Source organism: Esox lucius, chromosome 21, assembly GCF_011004845.1.
Source record: "Esox lucius isolate fEsoLuc1 chromosome 21, fEsoLuc1.pri, whole genome shotgun sequence".
Taxonomy (NCBI): Eukaryota; Metazoa; Chordata; class Actinopteri; order Esociformes; family Esocidae; genus Esox; species Esox lucius.
The window spans coordinates 25,522,576-25,535,865 of record NC_047589.1 but is presented as its reverse complement, the minus strand read 5'-3'; the positions used below and the strand labels follow the sequence as shown (position 1 = coordinate 25,535,865).

The following is a 13,290-nucleotide window of genomic DNA, read 5'->3' as shown; positions in this document are numbered from 1 at the left end:
CGGCTAGAAACTAAGACACAGAACTATGTAGTCGGTCTGCTGGCTCCCTCGTTTGTTCCTCTGTGGTTCAAGTCGTCGTCGGTGCTCGTTTGTGACCTTTCCCAACTCAGCCTTCAAACTGGCACTTAACGGAAGCCACGACAAGACAAACACAAAACATGGCTCCCATTTAAGAGGCGCCAGGGGGGGCTCTCCTCTTTCCTTCACCTCCTCCTGTCCTCTTCACCACCTTCTCCTTCCTGGCCAACATTCAAGCCTGCTCCTCAGTCCTCGTGTCTCTGTCTTGAATGTCAGTGTGTCCTCGTCTGTCTTTCCTCCTGTCTCCGTGTCTGTCTGCCTTGTCAGTGACATACTTCCTGGGGACTGAATTGAGCTGCTTACCGGAGCCTGCTGGGAATATGTAGGGCCCTGTCCAGAGCTCCGTTTGAGGGCTTTATTAGGGCGAAAAAAAGCAACAAAATATTTGGAAAAAATAACTTGATTTTAGTAGTTCATAATTTAATACATTTTCTTTTGGTTTTGTTTTCATTGACTGTTTAAAAGAAGAAAAAAAACTGTGGAAGCAGCTTCCATCGGGCTGAAAGAAAACAGCCGATTGGCTGTGGGCAAAGCCTTAGAACTTCATGATGACACAAACCAACAAATGATGTTGAGGACGGCATATGGAACGTGTATTGTACTGTATCCTATTGAAATATTTTACATGAAGCAAAGTATCCTGACAATAAAAATGGAAACATTGATATTGAGGTTGTTCAGTCCTTTTCTCTCTTTCTCACTCTCTCCATCTCTTCATATCCATTAATGTTATTTTTTCCTTCATCCAGGTTATGTTCACTTCCAGGAATAGAACAGTGTCTTTAATAATGGAACAATCCCAATCCGTCCTCGTTTTCCTCGGAGGTCTCCTTCTACTCGTTTACTGGCCTCTCCGTTTCTATCTCTCTGTGTCATACACGCGCTCATATACGAGATGAGTTTGCCCTTTGCCAAAATATAGTGTGTGCCCTTTACCCTGTGTGAAAGCTTGTGCATCCCTAAAACAGACCCTCATCTCACTCAGTGGATTTCTAAAGCTGCTAGAATTTAATGCTGTGTATCATTTGCGTCCATAGAATCCCTGTCAAAAGATGCCCCCTGTTATTAGGGCATTTTAAAAACTGCAGACTAAATCCTGCATCCTCAAAATGTGTTTCTTTTAATCCTCCACGGCAGAACGTCATAGGGACTGGATTTCGTAAACCCTCCCAACACTCCCACCCCGGTCCGAGCCTCCTCTACACACCCTGTTCGGAGACCCCGCCCTATCCATGTTCGACGAGACCTCCAACAGGGAACCTCGATGCCACTCATTCGTTTCAAGGGCTGCGATTAGACTAGGAACACCCACTAGTCATTAAATCCCCGCTTCTGAATGCTGATTGGCGTAGGGTGCCTTTGCCCCCCCCCGTTAGGTCGTTGGGAATGGCCAGACCGCCAGGGACACGGGATGGTAGAGTGAGAAGCTGGAGGGTCTAACGGGACATGCGTAAGGATTGAAATCGAACAAATTTCTGACTGCTGGTGAGGATTTCTAACATGATTTTGTGATTAATTGTGAGAACTTGAATGTTACTCAACAAACTGTTTATCTTCGCCCCTTTTTGAATGTTTTTGCATGCCGGATTGCTGTGATCCAAATGGTAAAAGTACAAAGTCGATCAGAGACTGGACATAGCGGTCTGCTACCACTAGTGAAACCCCAATTTATTATAATTATAAAGCAAAATGGGTTTCTGCGTTTTCTATATCCAAGACGCGATTTTTCATTATAGCCTGTTATGTTAGTGTATACTCCATATGGCAACTGAAATTCGCTTTTTACCAGTTTGTGTTCAATAATCGAAAAATGTCCGGAAAATGGTATAGCCTATAGAAAGTGTTGGATCCGAATTCGTCCCAAACTGTGCCGGTTGGGAAACAGAATCGTTATACAGTGAGTCAGTCCATCAGATGCCACGGTGCGGAACTTCGATTGATTGTGTGTGTAGGGGGACGTTGTTTGTGTGTTTGAGTGAGTAAGCGAGAGAACACTGATTGACTGACTGTGCAGCCAGCTTAAGGGCGGCAGGCATTTTTCTTACCCACATTAAACAAGATGCAATTAAATGTTACTACAACTATTGATCTGTTTATTGTTCTGTGAATTTAGGGCTAACATTTACGATTATTATTCAACAGACACTTATAACACACACATTTGGGATATTGGGTGAATAGGCCTATTGCTTGTTGGAGCCTACCCAGAGAAAGCATGCGTGATCCATCCATGTTAGAGTAAGAGTTTTTACGAAGTGTGACCAGGGATGTGTACATTCCGCAAAAAACGAAATGTTTTTGCTGCAAAGTGTTTAATGAAAACAGAATTTCTATTGGACACATGTTAATGGGTCACTCCCCTTCCGTTCTGTTTCGAGAAACAATTACCAGCTAAAACGTTTTGTTTGGCGAAATGAATACAACCCTGACGTAATCCGTCTTGCAATATTGATGACCTCACCACGAGTTCTCGAGTCTCCCTGAAGGCAAGAGGGTGTACATGGACTCATTAATTGATAATGCTTCTCTGCTTAGACCCTAATGGAGTTTTGCCGTCCATAGTAAAGTGTGTTTGTATGTCGATGTGTGTGCGCAAGTGAGTGTAGGTGTGGTATGTGTGTATGTGCTTGGTCTTAAGGTAGACAGGAAGTCCGTCCTCCCTGTGGCTGAAGTCAGGATGTCTCTCTAGTAAAGTTCAAAGGCCCACAGCTCTCTGAACTCGGGAGATGGATCCGCTAATGTACTGGAAATGGTACATCCAAAGAGGCTACCTGTGGTTTTGTGTGGTTTGTCGGAGTATACCCTACAGCCCAGTTTCCCAGGCAAAGATTAAGCCTGGTTCTGGACACACAAAAAAAATCAAGCTTAATGGAGATTTTCATTGAGACTTATTTCTAGTCCAGGACTAGGCTTAATCTGTGTCTGCAAAACTGTCCCCACGTGATAGGCTGGCCGTTGCTGGGTTTAGAGCTACACTCTCTGACTTCCGTTGGTTTCTCTCGCTCTTCTCCCAAACTTGTTCTGTCAACCCAGCTTTCCCTCTCACTCTGTGCCTCCATCTCCCTCTTTCACCTCTCTCTTCACCTCCAGCTTATATAAATTCAGTTTAATCCCCTAACTCCTTTTTCCTAGTCTCACTCTTCTGCCATTGTCCTCCCACCTTGTCCCCCTGTCTCACTCTTCTTCCCCCTCTGTTCCTTTCTAATGTGGAGTGCCTTCTTTTCAGGGGACCTTAAAGGATGTCTGGGGGAGGGGGGTGTGGAGATGCGCTCATGGGAGCACTCTGCTGTTGCCGTGTGAACGGAGCTCTATTGTCCCAGGAACCTTTCAGTGGCTTCCCTGAGGAACCGGCTCGCCCCTCCCCCTCATCTCACTCTAGACACACACACACACACGCTTCTACTTTCTCCCATTCTCTTTCACACGTTTCCCTTGTATGTACACACACAAACACATTCTTTCCCCATCCCTGTAATTGCCCCCCCCCCCCCCCCCCCCCCAAACCTTTAATTATCTGGCCGGGATGACATGTCCATTGTTCCACTAGACAAAAACACAGAAACTGCTTGTGCGTAATTTACTAATGCGAGCTTCCTAAAGCACAACTAACTAACATGTTTCACAGAGTCGTGTTTTCATATGTAGTCCTGTTTCATTGTTTGTCTGTCTTGTTAAGAAAAGGTCCTAATTAACTTTTTCAAGTGAGCTTTGTGTAATTTCGTCTTTGTTGTCTCGTATTGGTTTGTGGTTGTAAGTATAGTCAGAGGACGTGTGTGAAACGCACCAATCAGCCTGAGGAACCAGAGTGACGTCCTTTACACAGGCAGGGCATTATGGGGGTATTAGTCCTTTTTACACAGGCAGGGCCTTATGGGGGTATTAGTCCTTTTTACACAGGCAGGGCATTATGGGGGTATTAGCCCTTTACAAAGGCAGGGCATTGTGGGGGTATTAGTCCTTTGCACAGGCAGGTCATTGTGGGGGTATTAGTCCTTTGCACAGGCAGGGCATTATGGGGGTATTAGTCCTTTGCACAGGCAGTGCATTATGGGGGTATTAGTCCTTTACACAGGCAGGGCATTATGTGGGTATTAGTCCTTTACAAAGGCAGGGCATTATGGGGGTATTAGTCCTTTACAAAGGCAGGGCATTATGGGGGTATTAGTCCTTTACAAAGGCAGGGCATTATGGGGGTAATAGTCCTTTACAAAGGCAGGGCATTATGGGGGTATTAGTCCTTTACAAAGGCAGGGCATTATGGGGGTATTAGTCCTTTACAAAGGCAGGGCATTATGGGGGTAATAGTCCTTTACAAAGGCAGGGCATTATGGGGGTATTAGTCCTTTACAAAGGCAGGGCATTATGGGGGTATTAGTCCTTTACAAAGGCAGGGCATTATGGGGGTATTAGTCCTTTACAAAGGCAGGGCATTATGGGGGTATTAGTCCTTTACAAAGGCAGGGCATTATGGGGGTAATAGTCCTTTACAAAGGCAGGGCATTATGGGGGTATTAGTCCTTTACAAAGGCAGGGCATTATGGGGGTATTAGTCCTTTACAAAGGCAGGGCATTATGGGGGTAATAGTCCTTTACAAAGGCAGGGCATTATGGGGGTATTAGTCCTTTACAAAGGCAGGGCATTATGGGGGTATTAGTCCTTTACAAAGGCAGGGCATTATGGGGGTATTAGTCCTTTACAAAGGCAGGGCATTATGGGGGTATTAGTCCTTAACACCGGCAGGACTGCCCCAAGGAGGTTGTTTCTTGGTGGTCATAAATTAAAGCCATGCTCAGAGTGGTGTAACGTAATGCTGTAGATCTGTGTCTAAGAGCTAAGTGGTCAGCAGTACTGTCAGATGTGTGGCATTATGCATTGTGTGTGTGTGTGTGTGTCTGTCTGTGTGTGTGTGTGTGTGTGTGTGTGTGTGTGTCTGTCTGTCTGTCTGTGTGTGTGTGTGTCTGTGTGTGTGTGTGTGTGTGTGTGTGTGTGTGTGTGTGTGTGTGTGTAGCCCTGCGCACATGTGCTCCGGGCCCTTAAGCAGTTCCTCGAGCTCTAACTGCATTTTTATTTTCGGTCCTCTGGGAAGACAGGAAGTAGATATGTGACACTGGGAAGAGCAGGAAGCTGGAGCCAGGCGGAGGCTGCAAAAACAGGAAGCAGGAAGAGGCCCAGATAAGATGGCCACACAGATGCTTTTCTCTTTATCCCTTCTTCATCTCCTCTTGGATCAAACACAGTATCAGCTTGAAGCCCACAGACCCTGACTTAAACCATTCTAATCTTCAATCCTTTGTGTCAAGTGAAAGTGATTGTGCGCGTGTGTGGGTGCGCATGTGTGCGTGCGTGCATATGTGAGCTGTTGACCCTACAGCTGGAGCAGTGGTAAGGCTGGAAATTATTAGCTGGACTGCAGCTTATTTTCCTAATACCTTAATCCCTCCACCGCTGGCTTGTTTTGGGCCTGGATAGATCACTGTCAGGCCCAGGTTTACTAATCCAGTTTCAGAGAATAGTCTTGTTGGTGCCTAAATGCCGCCCAGTGTGACTAGCTGTTTGTGTTCATAATACACATTAAGAAAACATGTAACTTACAAAACAACACTATGGAACTGTTGCCCTTAAAACCAGTCTGGTGTTTGACTTGTGCTCTGTTTGGTGTCGGCATTTAGGTGCAACTGTGTGAGGCGTCACCATGCCCCTGGTGAAGAGGAACATCCAGCCCCACCATCTGTGCCGGGGGGCGTTGCCGGATGGCATCGGCAGTGAGCTGGAGTGTGTGATGAACAACACCCTCTGCTCCATCATCCGCCAGCTCAGCAGCCTGAGTAAGATGCACGGTTGGAAAATGCAGTGGGAGCGTTCATCAGGGAGCTTGGAACCAAGGGGTCCTCAACCAAAGGGGGGGGGGGGGGGGGGGGGGGGCTGATCCTGTTAAAATATTTCTCAAATAATCACTTCATCTGGACAGCTGTGTGTGCCGGCGTGCGTGTGTGTGTGCCCATGACAGTGTGTGAATGCCCGCCCGCCCGCCCGCCCGCCCGTGTGTGTGTGTGTGTGTGTGTGTGTGTGTGCTATAGTATAGAAGCATTTATCAGGGAGTCTGGAACCAAAGGGTCCTCAATACCTCTGCTGACACCACACATAAACAGACCTGCACAATATGTCCATGTATGCTTTCCTCTCGCAGTTGTACCCAATATATACACGCAATGTCTGTCTACTGACCCCCTTACTGGCTCTGTCTCAAACCCTCCCTGTGGTCCCAACCCCCTTCTGACTTTCTCTGTCTTGCTCATACTGTGATTTCCTCCCTCCCCCAATTCTCTCTCTCGCGCTGCCTCCTTTTCACTCCTCTGGTGGGAGTGGGTCTTTCAGCAGCAGCTGTGTGGGTTAAATATAAATGACTGGGCACAAAGGCCTGGAGGGCCTGAGTTAGGGACAGGAGGTGTGTGGGTGTGTGTGTGTGTGTGTGTGTGTGGGAGTGTGTGTTTGTGTGTGGTGCACTGAATGTCAGAGCCATGAAAAGAGGTCAGAGTTGACAGATCTCTATAGGCTGGACATATTTTTCCTTCCTCTAAATATTTGTCCTGAGGTCATCCTGCTAGCATGTTGATAGAAATAGGCTTCATTTTATTTGTGTGAAACACCTACTATCAATAAATAATACATGATATAAGAAATAGAGAATTCTGTAACATTTGAACCGTGCTCTCACTTGACCGGGTCAAGATGTAATGATGTATCACTTCCACCTACTCTGGATGAGGCTGAGACTTGTGTTTTAGAGCCTGTTTGGATGAAAACCTCTCATTTCAAATCTCTAGATACTTTTTTAATTAAAAAATATGACTCGCTATTCTAACTTCACTCCTCTGTTGGACATAAATTTAATAAAGCATCTTGGGGAACCACCCCAATTACCTTGCTAGGAAAGATTAATTCCATTTTTTAAATCAAACATATCCCCAAGTCCTTTTCCGAGACAGCTTGTCTCAAATGATTTCTCTAGAACCATGAAACATGGCAAAAAAAAAAAAGCGCCTCACAAAGACCAAAATGGTGGGAGGATTAGCTCTCTCAAACTCATATTTTGCTACTGGTCGGCAAATATCCATGCTGTCGAGTTTTGGCTTAATGCAACCCCCCCCCCCCCCCACCCCCCCACCCCCACGCTGTCCAGCTGGCTTGGAATGGAGCGTGAGGATTGTCACCCTGGTTCTATGGGCTCAGTGATCATACCACCTACCAGCCTGGAGAAGTCACTTTCCTGCCACAGTTTACTTTGACGAGACACAATCTGCATTTGGAAGCAAATAAGTGTTCACTTTGACCTTAGGCTGATGTCATTCTGATAGCGAAGGAGCTCCTCCTTTGCCTCTGTTAACGTAGATAAGGTAATGCTTTTGATCGTTGGGAAAAGGCAGGGATTCTCACCATAGGGAAGGTGGACCTAGAGGGCATTGCCTCATTTGATCAACAGAGGGGAAAACCATGCCCTCCCCTGAAATAACATCTTCAGATATCCGCAGATTAGATACTATCTTTGTAAACACCCTCCACAGTCCAAAAGACCCTTTGATAGATTCCTCTAAATGTTTCCAACAACAACCAACCAAATATCCTGTAAGGAGGATGGACCAGAATACAATCATAATTTATCAGTTCTAAACCTGCATGCATATGAGGGGGCGTTTTAGGAAGGTGTTGGAGGGGTAATTATCATTAATATAATTGGATTATTAATCTGCCTTTGTTCTATGTCTGCCCTCCTTTTTACTTGTCTGTTGAAAATTGTTTTCTTGCTTTGTTTCTGCTAATGAAACAAATTTGAAAGGAACTGGACTGTATTTCAAATACTGAAATAATACAAAAATATTTCAAAAGCCAGTAACAGAAATGATGCCCATCTGGAGGGACCAGTGGAAATGTACTGGTGTTTGCCACTGACATGTTTGCCACTGACACACAACATGTAGTGTTCTCAGAATGTTTTGCAGCATGACCTAAACAGATGGGCTCTAACAGAGATTGATTGTTATGGATCTTTCCTCCAATAACTTCCGTGACAGCAGTGAGGCCTGGGTCTCTTTGTTTGTTCTGTTCGTTACTAGAACAGCAGTGGAACGTGGCTGAAAGGTTGCTTAAAACGAATCCCAATGCAGATGAAAAATTTCTCTTCCTGAGAGAGGCAGAGTTTACCCCAAAGGCGCCCCAGGTAGCTGCTGTAAATGAGAATGTGCTCTTAGTCATACTTAGCTGGTAAAATAACAAAAGACAAAAATGTATCTTCAAGTCCACCTCTTTGTCAGCCTCTGATTTTAGCATTTACTCTCTCTCCTGTAGTCTTTGGTTGTGCAGTGATCTGGTGCAAATCTACAGTGCCTTTGGAAAGTGATCAGATGCCTTGACTTTCTCCACATTTTGTGGTTTTCTAGAACCCTAACCCTATGGAATTTTTGTAATCAGTCTTATTATTTTCCTTTTTTTAAATTTTTATTTGAGCTAAATGATTTGAAAATAAAATGTATCCCTGTACTGCAGGTAAACATGCAGAAGATATCTTTGGGGAGCTGTTCAATGAGGCCAATACATTCTACTTGAGAGCCAACTCCTTACAGGACCGGATTGACCGCCTGGCAGTCAAGGTCACCCAGCTGGACTCCACAGTGGAGGAAGGTGAGGCAGGGGTTAAAGGTCCCAGGGAAATAGGCAGTGAAGTGAGTACATGTTGCCGTGGTGATGAGGCCTTTTGTTTTAGAACATGTATTCATTTTCTGAGAATGTAAATACTCCCTGTCTTCCCCCTATTTTCCTTTGTTTGTCTTTCTGTGTGTACTCTTTTGCGCTCTCTCTCTTTCTCTCCCCCTCTGTCTCCATTTTTCTCACTCTGTCTTTTCTTTTTGCTCAGTCTCTCTGCAGGACATTAATATGAAGAAGGCGTTTAAGAGCAGTACCGCCCAGGACCAGCAGGTGGTGTCCACGAGGAGTGTTCCCATCCCAGTCAAGGAGATGTACAACTTGAGTGACAAGCCTCCACCTCTCAACATCCTGTCCAAATATAGGTGTGGTCTCTCCCCACTTCCCTTTATGATCTATAAAGCATTTGTTACCCAGAGTTCATTACTTCACCATGCCTTCAGATTTGTTGCTTAAAAATGGTATGTTCTTGTGGACTTAATTTCCCACAAACCCTGACCCATGTTTGCCCTTTGAACCTGTAGGGATGACCACAAGGAGGGGATGAAGTTCTATACCGACCCGTCCTACTTTTTCGACCTGTGGAAAGAGAAGATGTTACAGGACACGGAGGACAAGAGGAAAGAGAAGAGAAAGAATAAAGTAAGCTCTAAAATTCCTTTTCTTTCTTTCTCCTCTCCACCTTTTGTGAACTAAAGTGTCTCTCTTCCCAGGAGCAAAAGCGTTGTGTGGACGGCACGTTGCAGAGGGAGGTTAAGAAGGTCCGTAAGGCTCGAAACCGTCGCCAGGAGTGGAACATGATGGCCCTGGATAAGGAGCTGAGGCCAGACAACCGATACACTCACTCTCTTCACCGAGGGGCCACATCTGACGGGTCCCTTTCCCCTGAGATGAGGTTGGTGAAAATTTATCATAAACAACGTCTAAATGACAACAAATGACAGTTCAAAAAAGTATGACCATTACATTTCAATTTAGTTTGTATACATGGAGATTAGACTATATAACACATTTCATTTGTCATAAGTGTCCCATGTCTCCTCAGAAGGTGATTTACTTTTTCACCCGTTTGCACTATAAAGAAATGGCAATAAGTCTTGTTCATCTAAATAAAAACATTGTAGTGTAAAAACGCTCCCAAGATGTTAAGCGCGGTACAACAAAATGACGGCACTCTTACTCCCCCTTGTGGCATTTCTGTACAATGACTGTCATCTGGCTTGGTCCGTTCCTTTTTCTCATCAACTGCAGGGGTCTTGGGCCTGACCACACGGACCACCACCAACGCAACTATGCCAACTCAATGAACCATGCCGGCCACGCCCACACCTACTCCGGCCCGCCTCCCAGCCTCCTGGCCGCCCAGATGGCCGCTCAGGGACACGCCACTCTGGACCACGACTACAGGGGTGCATCCGTGGCCTACAGGGGGGGAACCCTGGGACGCCCCCACAATGCCCCGCCCCCACCGCCGCCCATGGAGTCCATGAACGGATCCGTGTCCCTAGCGCCCATGGATTACAGGTCAGAGGGGGGAACCTTGACGTTTACAGGTGGACAGAAACGGCGACGTTCAGTGTGTGCATACAGGCACACACGCTGTCTTCAGCCGGGGCTTTGGGCTGGATCTAGAGTTTGTTGTGTTGAATCTGGTATTGTGACCTGAGACCAGGAACCCGGACCAGTTGCACTGGTTGGAACGTAAACTGTGTGTAAATAAGGCTCCCCTGTTATTTTCTGTTTCTTACTGGTACCAGGTTGTCAGGACAGTGTAATACTTCTAGCTATCCTAAAAGTCTTTGATGACGTTTTTGACAGTGATTGATGACGTTATTGACACACACATCATCCCCGTCCCCCTCTCTCAGCATGATGGAGGGATATGGAAACAGGCCCCCTGCCCCTTCTACCGGTCCTCTCATGCCATCGGCACTGTCAGCCTTCGCAACGCCCCCCGGAGGCCCACTTCCTGCTCCTGGACCAATGGGATCGGCCGGCGGTTATGCCCCGCCTCCGCCGCCGCTCTCCGGGTCCCTTGCGGCTCCGCCTCCGCCGATGCCTCCCCCTCCTCCTCCCGGGTGTTCCTACTCCACCACTCCCAAGGTGCCCTCCGTGCCCAAGGACAGCCAGCCTGTCAACGACGCTCGGAGTGATCTGCTGGCCGCCATTCGCATGGGTAAGAGTGCGTGTCTTCATCTAACCCGCCGATCGATATGGTTTATCTAACCCACAAGTCTATATGGTTTATCTAACCCACCGGTCTGTGTTTTATATAACCCGCGGGTCTATGCTGTTTATCTAACCCGCCGACTTATGTGGTTTATCTAACCCGCCGGTCTATATGGTTTATCTAACCCGCCGGTCTATATGGTTTATCTAACCCGCCGGTCTATGTGGTTTATCTAACCCGCCGGTCTATATCGTTTATCTTACCCGCCGGTCTATGTGGTTTATCTAACCCGCCGGTCTATATGGTTTATCTAACCCGCCGGTCTATGTGGTTTATCTAACCCACCGGTCTATATGGTTTATCTAACCCGCCGGTCTATACGGTTTATCTAACCCGCCGGTCTGTGTGGTTTATCTAACCTGCCGGTCTGTGTGGTTTATCTAACCTGCCGGTCTGTGTGGTTTATCTAACCCGCCGGTCTGTGTGGTTTATCTAACCCGCCGGTCTATGTGGTTTATCTAACCCGCCCGTCTATGTGGTTTATCTAACCCGCCGGTCTATGTGGTTTATCTAACCCGCCGGTCTGTGTGGTTTATCTAACCTGCCGGTCTGTGTGGTTTATCTAACCCGCCGGTCTTTATGGTTTATCTAACCCGCCGGTCTATATGGTTTATCTAACCCGCCGGTCTATGTGGTTTATCTAACTGCCGATCTATATGGTTTATCTAACCCGCTGGTCTGTGTGGTAGGGGTCTTCACTGCGGCTGGCTAAGCAACTGACTGCTTGAGTGACTGACTGAATGGTGGACTAGCTGACCGACTGTCTGTGCCTGACTGTCTCTGTCTCCTTGGCTGTAGGTATCCAGCTGAAGAAGACTCAGGAGCAGCAGGAGCAACAAGCCAGGAAGGAGCCGGTTGGGAACGACGTGGCAACCATCCTGTCCCGACGCATCGCCGTCGAGTACTCGGACTCCGAGGACGATTCCGAACCGGAGGAGAACGACTGGTCCGACTAGCGTGCACACACACACATAACAGCAAACACACAAAATCCGCACAGGAAAAGCTAAAAAGCACAAACATATGTGCACATTCACGTCCACAAACAAATAACCACTAAAACGTGTATGTACCAACACAATAACGAACACACATTCCCACGTGTGATAGGTGTCTTTTGTTCAGGATGTGTAAATTGACTGATTCAGCAGCTGAAGCATTCAGACCGGGAACACAATGGGTTGTATTCAAAACGCATACAGTCACGGTCAGCTGCAATACTGACACTAAATGAATATTCAGCACTATTACTATTAACATTTAGGAACACTCAAGGAACACAGGGCATCTTGAATACATCCCACGGGAATAAGGTGCCACTCTCAGAATAACGTTATGCATACATAAAACCCTAAATGCCCTTTACGTGGCAACATGAGTGGGCTTCATCTCAGTTATAGGTAATCTTTTCTAATGTTTTTAATGAAACACTTGTTAACCGTTAATCTGGGCCTGAGACACGTTTTCAATGTGTAGATTGTAGCAAACTGGAAAATGAAGAGGTATCAGGGCGCTCAGTCTGGACTGTGGTAGCAACATTCGTGAGGAGGAGACGGGAGGAGACGTTTTCAAAGCGTTTTCCCACAGTATTCCTTCAGAACCAGACCGGTGTCTGACTGAGGCTGTAATTCATCGTCCTCAGAAGCCCTTCGGGATAGAACCAATGTGAACAGCCCTAATGGGGTAGTCTGTGGAGATTAGAGCGTGGCTGCAGTGAGTGAGTGAGTGTGTGTTTGGAGATCAGAGGGTTTTGGTTGAAAGGGGATGGATGAAAGAGTAACACCCTGCTTGGGTCTGTGATTGTTTAGTGACGGCTAGAAGAAATACGGAAGGATTTGGTTGGATCTGTTGTAGGGTTTTTATGGCTATTTTCCTTGTGAACCCTGTAACCTTTGAACTCTGTGACCCTGATGATGAATAAAAAAAAAGAGGTATATAAATGGATTTTCACAATGTTGTGTCAGCATCTCTTCTACTGCTCTGTTGTCATAGAGGCAACACGGTCCTGACACTGAGATGGCTGCTACCATGGTATCATTACAGCTAAGTAGGGAGTTGTCATGGGAACAGAGGCATGGAGGAGATACAGAACCAAAATAAGTGGGAATGAACAAAACAAACGAACACTGGGTTTAGATAATGAACAACACTTCCTTTTAATAAAAAAAATTACATTATCTGTCAAGTCAGTAGTCTAACCAAAGCAATAAAAAGTCCTAACACCTTAGAATAATTCACACCATGTTCATACAATGTCTTTCACTATAAGTGAATGTTGTCTGTC

At 46.3% G+C, this 13,290-nt stretch overlaps 1 protein-coding gene across 1 annotated transcript; it reads left to right on the top strand.

Annotated features, from left to right (window-relative positions):
• The first annotated feature begins 1,466 nt into the window (after positions 1-1,466).
• On the top strand, positions 1,467-12,959 carry wasf3b (WASP family member 3b). The gene is made up of 9 exons (XM_013139668.4): positions 1,467-1,563; positions 5,749-5,904; positions 8,621-8,755; positions 8,988-9,141; positions 9,301-9,418; positions 9,490-9,671; positions 10,028-10,300; positions 10,645-10,952; positions 11,805-12,959. The coding sequence occupies exons 2-9, from the start codon at positions 5,772-5,774 to the stop codon at positions 11,960-11,962; spliced, it is 1,461 nt and encodes a 486-aa protein (XP_012995122.3). The 5' UTR covers positions 1,467-1,563; positions 5,749-5,771; the 3' UTR covers positions 11,963-12,959.
• The last annotated feature ends 331 nt before the right edge of the window (positions 12,960-13,290 follow it).